The following is a 9,936-nucleotide window of genomic DNA, read 5'->3' on the forward strand; positions in this document are numbered from 1 at the left end:
TCCCTCTCTAGATCTGTCTCCAGGGTGCCTTGCAGGCCAGGCTGGGGATGCAGAATTGCCGCCTCCTTCATACTTGCTGGCTTATTCCTTGCTGATACCATCCCAGCCACCATTGCTCAGCAGGAGCTGGGCCCTATGTACCTGGAAGTGCTTGCCAACGGCACTGCCGCCCTGACATGGCTCACACACGGCCTTGCTCTTCTCATGCTCTGCAGGTCCATTCACAGCTCTGCCAGGGGCCCTGCAGCCCTGGCTCTCCTCACTCTCTTACCCCTACCTTCCTTTGTCATCACGCTGGTGTGGTACTACCAAAGCGGGACAGCTTGGTCCCCTGCCCACCCTGCTGCCTCCTCCAGGTTTGCCATTCTCTGTCTGCAGCTGGCCTCTCTGCTTGTGTATGTGATTGGCTACCTTGTCCCCACTGCTGGCAGGCAAGACTCCCTCTCCATCAACCGCTCCTGGCAACAAGAACAGCTCGTCTCGGAGCCAGGGATCCCAGTGCCTGATCAACAGAGAGTGGCAGAAGATGGTGAGAGCTGGCTCTCGCGCTTCTTTTATTTTTGGATGAACCCTCTTATGAAACGTGGCTATCAGTGGAAGCTGAACCAGCCCCAGGATGTTTATGTGCTTCCTCGCCAGCTCCAGGCTGCCAGGATCTGCGATCGGTTCTACTCCTGCTGGCAGGAGAAGGCAGCTCTGCACCAAGTAGAGGAGGAGACGGTGTCTCTTACTAGCCCAATTGTTGCTGGAGGCGATGGCAGTAGTGATGCCCTGGACAACTTGCACCGTGCCCAAGAGGCCGTGCGACTCCTCTCAGTTCTTCATGCGGCCTTTGGGCTTCGTTTCTACTCCCTTGGACTTCTCAAGCTGGCTGGCAACCTGCTGGGTTTCTCAGGTCCTCTGCTTCTGAACCTGCTGGTGAACTTCATGGAGTCACGGCAGGAGCCCCTGAGCCATGGGGTGCTGTATGCCCTCGGGCTTTTTGCTGGCTCCTTCCTAGGTGCTCTCTTGCGGAACCAGTTCAACTACGAGGTGAACAAGGTGACACTGATGGTGAGGGCCGCTGTCATCTCTGCCATCTATCGCAAGGCTTTGCGTGTCAGCAGCACTAGCCTTGCCCATTTCACAGTGGGAGAAATTGTCAACTTCATGAGCACAGACACCAGTCGGTTGGTCAACTTCTGCCTCAGCTTCCACGAGGTGTGGAGCCTGCCTTTCCAGTTTGCCATTACCCTCTACCTCCTCTACCAGCAAGTGGGGGTCGCCTTTCTGGGAGGCCTGGCCTTGGCACTGCTGCTTGTGCCCATCAACAAGGTCATAGCCAACCGCATCATGATGAACAACAAGGAGATGCTGAAACACAAGGACACACGAGTCAAGGTGAGGGGCAGCTGGTGGCTGTCCGAGTTTGTTACTATATTTTCTTCCTGTTTGTCCCTAGAATGTTGGCTTTTTGGCCACTTGCCGTGATCCCAAGCAGATTAATTGAGTCACAACTGCTGGGAAAAATGCTAAAGGAGATGCACATACACGTATTTGGTTCAAAAGGTGTTTCAAGGTGATGCCGTTTCACCACCCATGAGACAGTGAACCTCTAATGCTTGTCTTGCCCCCTGGGCTAATTCAGGTTCCTTTGCAGGTTTCTTTTCTCTGTGTGGTAATTAAGGTAGGACTCCTGATTGCTTCTTCTAGAAATGCTTCCCATTACTCCAGTAATGCTGTCAGCGGTGAGGTGGCTTGCAGTCTGGACAAAGGCAATGATCACAGTCATAGTGGTTTTATATCGCTCCAGCTTAGCACCCTCAGTCGTCTTTTCCACTGTTTTCTGCATATTTGCAGTGTTATCTCTCTCCTCGCCATGTGTCAAACATTTGATTGCCACCTCGTAGCCTTGTATCTCAAAAGTGAGGGGATGGCACTTTCACTCGCTGTTTCCATCATGCTTTGGAAGCATGAAACAAGTCAACTCTGTGTCAGAGCTGTTGGGAGCTTTAAAAATATTTCTTTTCCCAACAGAAGGTGCATCTAGTTGTGTGGGGTATGCTGGACCTTCTCCAACTATTGTAAGACTGGTTTGATGAATGAACTCTCACTTTTTAGTTTTCTTTAATGTCGGGTAAACAGACATATCTCGGCTTGCTCTGCACATGCTGACCTGAGAGCAGGAAAGAGCGACAGGGACACCTGAGCCGCTGGGTGGGAGCCAGCCAGGCTCTGGACACAGACTAGCTGTGTCGTGGCAGCACCGGGCCTGAGAGTCCGGCGTTATTACCTTAAGGCACTGTCAGGTCAACATAGATAAATGGCATCCAGGCTGGAGCTAGTAATTCCACAAGTCCCTTCACCTGTGTTGCACATCCTTCAGTTGGGAAGTAGTCTAACATTTTGCCTTTTCCTGAGCCGTGCACAGCACAGGTGACTGAGGAAGCTGGTGGAATGACTGAGAGCAAAGTTCCCAGTAGCTGCCACTTGATTTTATGTCTTCGTTAGCAATAAATGGTTCCTGGTATCTCTAGCCTGGCCTGGTATCTCTAGCCTGGCCCTTAGCAGGAGGCAGATGCAAACCTGGCCCCAGCCCAGATGCCTAGCTGGCATTAGGTGTGTTAGGCAGGCACTGGTTGCTCTATGAGCTTTTCTTCTTTGCCTGCAGCTAATGACAGAGTTCCTGTGTGGCATTCGTGTGATCAAGTTTTACGCCTGGGAGAAGCACTTCAGTACCAGGATAAATGCCTACCGGGCTAAAGAGCTGCAGAAGTTACGAGCCATCAAGTACTTGGATGCTGTGTGCGTCTATCTGTGGGCAGCACTGCCTGTTGTTGTCTCCATTGTCATCTTCATCACCTATGTCCTGTTGGGTCACCAGCTCACTGCCACAAAGGTGAGTCGGTAGTAGGGAGAGCTCCAACCTTGTCTCATGCAGAGGACAATCTACAGTGGGGCTGCAGTCCTGAGGCATCTTCTCTGGGAAATAAACCCAGCTTCTGTCTCCCCACAGCTCTTCAGGCGCTCACTGGTGAAGCTGTTTGGAGGATACAAGATGCAAGGGAGGTACTGCCTTCAACTCATGCCTGTTTCCTTACCCATGCAGGTGTTCACAGCATTGGCCCTTGTCGGGATGCTCATTCTCCCCCTAAACAGCTTCCCATGGGTGTTGAATGGGACCTTGGAAGCCAAAGTTTCCCTGGATCGAATCCAGCGTTTCCTTGAACTCGTGGACCAGGACCTGGAAGCTTATTATGCCCTAGGTAATGTCTAAGGATCCTGCTGGGTTTGGGACTCTGGGCAGGGGGCATTCGGGGCAGAGAGCTGAGGTGTGAGGCCCAGGGGCAGTACTGGAAGGCAGCTGGCTGTCACCCCATGATTCAAGACGTTCAGTTGTCAGAGGCAGGGTGAAGATACTTCATTTCTGTGCAAAACGGGAGACAAAGCTATAACATTCCTCTTTACCCAACTTAGGCCATTGCTTGTCCCCACGAAGCCCTGCCATTAGTATCCCTTTAGAAGCTGCTCCCTCCTCTGTCCAAAGCTCCTTTGACACTGAAGTCTTCAACAACCTTGGCTTTGCCTGGCAGAAAGGCTTGAGTGAGTGCCCCTCTCCTGAGCCATCTCGGCTCCCTGTCTTTCCTTCCTTGTCTTCTGCCAGCTCCCTGCCATTCTTCTACCTTCAGCAATAACCAAACCAGGTTATTCTGTGTGTCTGGTGGGAGCTGGAGAGGGGAGGGTTGGAGGAAAGGAGGTACAAGTTTAAGGGTAAGTCAGTAGGCAAGCCTCTAATCCTGAGGTTGGGTCCAGGGCATCGTGGTGGTGCCCTGTCCATGTCTTATCCATTTGGGAACAAAGCGGGTAGTATTTGTGATGCCAGGTGCCTTTCATTTTCTGGCCCTCTCATAGTAGCGTGATGCTGTGCTGCTTTTCCCTTGCAGATAGCCCTTCCGATACAGCCACTGCCATAGAGATGCGATGTGCAGCCTTCTCATGGGCACCAGTTGAGGAGGAAAGCACTAGGCAGCCCTTATCCTCAGGCACTCTGCAACTGCACATTGAGAACCTGTCAGTGAGAAAGGTGAGCAAGGACACAGGAGGTAACAGGGAAGAATGGCACTAGAGAAGCCAAATAAAGGAGCAGGGGTGGCATTTTTTCATGTTTTCCTGGTCTTGTGAGCCACACAACAGAATCTCCTCTTGGTCAAGAGGAGCAGGACGCATACTACATCTCCCGGAGCTGAAGGGTGCTGTAGGAGATCTAGGCATGGCTCACAGACAGGAGATGGACCAGCTCCCTCTGCTTTCTACCACTGCTGCAGGCAGGGAATAGAGCTGGATTCCAGAGTAACTCAGTTGTTAACACTCCTTGCAGACTTGTGTCATGTCATATCAGGATTCTGATTTACCCAACAACTGTACCCAACTCTGCTCCTGAACCTGTGAGATAGTCCTAGTTTAAGGCAGCAGTCAGCTTTCTTACAGGCTACGTGCGGCTCAAGAAATCTGCATGAGCCACCCTGTGTTAGTGCAGCAGGTTGCTCCTTTTCCTTCCCCTTTGCAGGGGATGCTCCTGGGGGTTGTTGGGAAGGTCGGCTCTGGCAAGAGCTCTCTGCTTGCAGCCATCACTGGAGAGCTAATTAAGTAAGTAGCCTAAAGACTCCTCCGTCTGTTCCCTCCATGCCACGGCAGGCAGGGACTATCCAGCGCTATCCCTATTTGTAGGCCATTTTGGTCTGCCGACAGTTCTCCTTTGTTGCCCTTTCTTCCCACCTCTGGTGTGCTTGCAGGCAAGGTGGACGAGTGTATGTTTGTGACCTGGAGCAAGGATTTGGTCTGGCCACACAGGAGCCTTGGATCCAGTTTACCACTGTCCGTGAGAACATCCTTTTCGGGCGGGAATATAATGCCAGGCTGTACGAGGAGGTGGTGGAGGCCTGTGCCCTCTCCGAGGACCTGAATGTGAGTGCCTAAACTGTAAACCTACCTGGACCTCCTTGGCCAGCTTTTGCATCCAGCCTAAGCCTAAGCCTCACTGGGAGCGGTTCTCATTCTTGCAGGCTTGAGCCTGCTTTTCCAATGTCCCAATCGCACAGCATTACTGTCATTACCGATCCCAGACCATACCTGACCCCACTGTTCTTTAAGTTGCAAAGTCACTCTGGTAGCATTTTGTATGGTTTCTATGCTGAGCCAAAAGCTCTTGATCCTGGGGAAAGGAGATGTTCTTGCAGAGCTGATGACTGCTGGGTTTTTCAGGGAGAACCTCTCAGCAGCTGATACTTTTTTGGATCAGAAGGAACTTCCGTGGGATCTGAAAGGGCTGAGTCTGTGGTCCTCCCGTCAGTAATACACGTATTCTAGGTTTGAGGCTTGTGGCCCTGTTAGCCGGTGAACCCGCTGTTATGCATGGTGCGAAGCCAGCCTTCTCCTCCCAGTTTATAACCTGATGCCTGATTTTCTGAAGTACCGAGCACTAGGAGCTCCTGTTTGCTTTGGCAGGAGCTGCAAATACTCTGTAGAGGCAAGGTATTTATTTGAGATGTAGTAGACTATTCCTATGCTCCTAATCAAGAGGAAAATGTTGCCAGCTACTGAAACTCAATAGTTTTTACTGCTAAACTGTTTGGATGGGCCCTGGCATGATTGTGGTGCAGGCACAGCTATTGCTTTCCCAGAAAATTCCCAGGCGCAATTTCAGCGTTAGACCAGACCAGAACTTGCTCTCAATGGGGAGTTCAGATGTGGCCACCCTATTCTGAAGTGTAAGAGAGTTTAGTGGTACAAATGTGGCCAAGCTTGCCAGTTGTCTGCAGAACCAGTGCGTGGACTCTTGCGTTGCTTAATTTTTGGTAAGGTGTCACCCTAAGGGATTGCTGCCAGAGGAGGGGCCCCAGTGTTCTGGTTTTGAGTCCTCAGTAGTTTCCTGTCCCTTCTAAATGGATTTTCTTGAATGTTTCAGATTTTACCAGCAGGTGACCAGACAGAGGTGGGTGAAAATGGTGTGACGCTCAGTGGGGGCCAGAAGGCTCGAATAGCCCTTGCCAGAGCTGTTTATCAGGTAAATAGCAAAGCAGTCATGCTGTGGCAGATTGTGCCAAGTCAGATGTAAAGAAGCTGGAAGCACCCAGCTGTGCCATGTGCTCTGGCAGCATGTCTTAAACCACATCATGCTGCTAAAGGTGCTGGCGGTGTGCCACACAGAGGCACTTGCACTTTTCTCTACAGCACTGCCTGCTCCGGCAGGGCCAGAAGCTGTATCCTTGTCTTTTGTCTCCCTCTCAGGAGAAAGAGCTTTACCTCCTTGATGATCCCCTGGCTGCTGTTGATGCAGACGTAGCCAACCATCTTATGCAGAAATGCATCCTTGGAGTTCTAAAACACAAGACCAGGATCCTTTGCACTCACAGAACGGAGTTTTTGGCGAAGGCCGATGCCTTGTTGTTGATAGACAATGGCAGGATAGTTAAGACAGGTACACTGACAGTCTTCTCAGGCGTTCATTTGTGCCTGTGTGCCAGTCTTGGAATGGCTTGAGCAAAGACAGACATAAGGGAGTACGATTAACTAGTGGGGAACCCAATGATAAAGAGCTTGCGGACACTGCATGTGGGCAAAGATGGGGTGGAAGGGAAGGTGCGGATGCACAGATAAAGCAGCACAGCCCTAGAGATGGGGAGCTGATAAGGCAGAAGACTATAGCGGGTCGTATGGAGCAGGGTGCAGGTGCTGTGGGAGAAAATAGGGAATGTTACGAGAGAACAAAACTGGGCCATTTCATAGCAAGAGGCAGTGAGTAGCTGGCATCTGTTCCTCACAGGCTCTGAAGCATTTGCCTGTCTCTCTTCACAGGCACACCAGCTGATATCCTGCCACTCGTGGAAGCCTTCCCCAAGTTCAAGAATATGAACAAGAGGCAGAAGGATGAAGGTCTGTACCTGGCAAGCTTGAGGGTGGCTGGGGCAGCACAGCTCAGCAGAGCACCCAGACAGAGCCTGTACCTGATGGCTGCTGGCCTTAGAGCAGAGCTCCCACCACCTTGCTCTGCTCTGGCAGTGCTGGTCTGTGTGTAGTGTGTGCGGGGAGGGAGAGGAGGCCCACGTATCGTTGGGTATTGGTCTGGAGCAGTATTGGAATCTGCTCTTCCACTTGTGGTCCAGCTTTGGATGAAAGTCCGCCAGGATTGGTGCATCTGTCTTGAAAGGGGAGAGAGAAGGGAAGAACAGCCTCCCTCATAGCCTAGACTTGCTCTGTTCACAGCTAGGAGCAGCTGCAGGAGGAACTTACGTCACACTGACCTTTCCTTTTGCCTCCACCTCCATAGCCCCTGATGAACAGGACCAAGAAGAAGCTGTAGAGACAGAGGCAGAAGAATCAACCCAAAACAGTCATCTCATCCTCAAGGAGGAAGAGAAGAAAGAAGGGGCAGTGGCTTTTCAGGTCTACAAGGCATATTGGCTGGCAGTGGGCAGCTGCTTGGCATTATCCATCCTTTTTTCGCTGCTCCTGATGCAAGGTGAGACAGTGGTCCAGCAGCATGTCTCTCTTTAGACGTTCCTCCTCTCGTTCCCTGGTTGTGTGAAGTCCAGGGAAAAGAAGAGGCTGGGGGGTTAATCACTCTCCCTGCAGCTGGAAGACCCCTTTTCTCTTCCCCAAACTAAAGTAGCACAGTTGGGATGGGGCATATGTGGGATGTGTTGTATGTCTGCTCCTCTAGCAGTGCCCTGTCGCTGCTGCAGCTCAAGGCTGTTCCTTTGCTCCTGCTCGACTACTAACAGTGGAGAATGAAGGCAGGGGAAGACTAGACTGGGCAGTGAGACAATAACAGAAGTTGTCCAGCAGCTTCCCCTCCAGCTTCTCTGCTTCATGTTTGCTGATTTGAAGGTTGAATCCCTCTTTATGAAAGTTGTCCAGCAGCTTCCCCTCCAGTTTCTCTGCTTCATATTCGCTGATTTGAAGGTTGAATCCCTCTTTATGCAGTCTGTCTTTCTCTGTAGCATCCAGAAATATCTCAGATTGGTGGCTGTCACACTGGATCTCCAGCATATCCCAGACAGCAAATACCTCTGTGATGGTCTGCTCAGCTTCCCCGCCTTCCCCAGAGCTGCTTCTCTTCTCCATTGTTGGGCTTGTGTAAGTGAATGCTGGTCAGGAGATGCTGAAGGAAGCTGGAAACACGCTCCCCTTTTGCCCTTAAGTGCATTCCCTGTGAAGATCCTTGTTGAGGGCAGGGATGAGCCAACCACGCCGCTGCGGGGAATCTGTGTGGCTGCTTTGGCAAAGAAAGAGAATCGAAATTTCTGACCTGATGAGGTGCCCAAACGGCTTCTGCCTGGGTCTAATGGAAGACCCCTGGCTGCGTAGTAATCAGAGTGTTTGTCCCAGCATGGCAAAGGGGTGGTCTCTCACAGGAGTATCAGGTTGAGGTATCCTGGTTTCCCCTTGAGTATGCTCCTGGGTTCTCTTGCCCTGTCTGTGAGTTTACTGTCATGGCGACCTTGGCAGATGCATAATCTTCCTCCTTCTGTGTTCCAGCTCCCCCATTCAAGCTCTGGACACAACCCCAGTCCCTTCCAATGGTTCACTGGATATGAGTTTCTACCTGATAGTTTATGGGAGCATTGCAGGGGCCAACTCCCTCTTCACCATTCTTCGGGCCTTCCTCTTTGCTTATGGCACTATCTGTGCTGCCACTGTCATTCACAACCGACTGCTCCAGAGGGCTCTAAAGGTAATGGTCAGAAAGTCCAGGGCAGGCTGGGGCTCCTGCAAGTCGCTCTGCCTTGACGTTCTTCTCATGGTTGGGAGTAAGGGTTTGGGAGGTGGATTAGGGTTTCTGCTGGTGTTAACTGATGAGCTCCCCATAGGACTATATTCAAAAAGGGCTGCACCACAGCTAGCACAAGGGGCCAATGAGCTGGGGTTCAAAAAGTGTCCTGTAAGGCTTTTTACATTCTGTGGAGGGATGTTTTATGGCTGCTACCTGCATCTATTCACTCATTAGGCTTAGATATATAGCCAAGATGAGGGCCAGTCGAATCAAAGTAGCTTTTGCAGGATCATCAGCTCAGATTCAGATGAGATTGGAAGGAGTCATTAAGCAAGATGTAGAGCTGATGCTGGCACGTGCCAGTTAACTTTCTTTAGGATTTGGGCTTCCTTGGGCTAGAGTTAGGATGAGGATTGGAAGACAGGACTAGAGGCCAGGATTAGGGTGTGGCTACTGGTGGACCAGTATGGGATCTGAGCGACTGCTATCTTGGTAGCTGTCTGCCATTCGCCACAGAAGGGCTCCTTCCTTTTACCATGCCAACAGCACGAGTTGTTTCACTGCGAGTGGATGCTGGCTTTGGAGTCTAAGATTTCCTCTCCAGCTGGAGAAAGGAAGGGGGCTGTGGTGGCCACACCTTTGTGGCCATGTCTGCTCCCCTTGGTGCTGCTCTCCTGGGCGCTGATCTGTGGCTGGATCTCGCTGCAGCTGACTAGCTCTTACTTTCTGGTTCCCTTGTTTCCAGGCCACAGTCACCTTCTTTGACACCACACCAACAGGCCGGATCCTGACCCGCTTCTCCTCAGACCTGTACTGTGTGGATGACAGCCTGCCTTTCATCCTCAACATCTTCCTGGCCAACATGTACGGGCTTTTGGGCATGCTGGTGATAATCACCTATGGCCTCCCTTGGATTGGTCTGGTCTTAGTCCCCCTGGCTGCCCTCTACTTCTCCATCCAGCGCTATTACCGGCGCACGTCCCGGGAGCTCAAGCGACTTTACAGCGTCACCCTGTCTCCCATTTACACTCACTTCTCAGAGACCCTCTCAGGACTGAGCAGCATCAGAGCCATGCGGGCAACACAGAGGTGAGTGGAAAGAAAGAGCGCTCAGAAAGCCAGAGCTTTGGCTTTATAGACCACGGCCTTGCTGATGTGGGGCTGATTATAGGGTGGCAGGACTG

General features: G+C 51.6%; 1 protein-coding gene across 1 annotated transcript in view; it reads left to right on the top strand.

Moving 5' to 3' along the window:
• Positions 1-9,936, top strand: part of ABCC10 (ATP-binding cassette, sub-family C (CFTR/MRP), member 10) — a 16,056-nt gene that overhangs the window by 1,123 nt on the left and 4,997 nt on the right. Inside the window, 13 exon segments of the mRNA XM_009707879.1 lie at positions 12-1,380; positions 2,651-2,878; positions 3,089-3,245; positions 3,924-4,063; positions 4,547-4,626; positions 4,773-4,944; positions 5,945-6,043; positions 6,268-6,457; positions 6,835-6,912; positions 7,307-7,498; positions 7,980-8,115; positions 8,518-8,713; positions 9,498-9,841. Of these exon segments, the coding sequence (XP_009706181.1) occupies positions 12-1,380; positions 2,651-2,878; positions 3,089-3,245; positions 3,924-4,063; positions 4,547-4,626; positions 4,773-4,944; positions 5,945-6,043; positions 6,268-6,457; positions 6,835-6,912; positions 7,307-7,498; positions 7,980-8,115; positions 8,518-8,713; positions 9,498-9,841 (3,381 nt within the window).

Source organism: Cariama cristata, unplaced genomic scaffold (genome assembly GCF_000690535.1).
Source record: "Cariama cristata isolate BGI_N322 unplaced genomic scaffold, ASM69053v1 scaffold8409, whole genome shotgun sequence".
Lineage (NCBI taxonomy): Eukaryota > Metazoa > Chordata > Aves > Cariamiformes > Cariamidae > Cariama > Cariama cristata.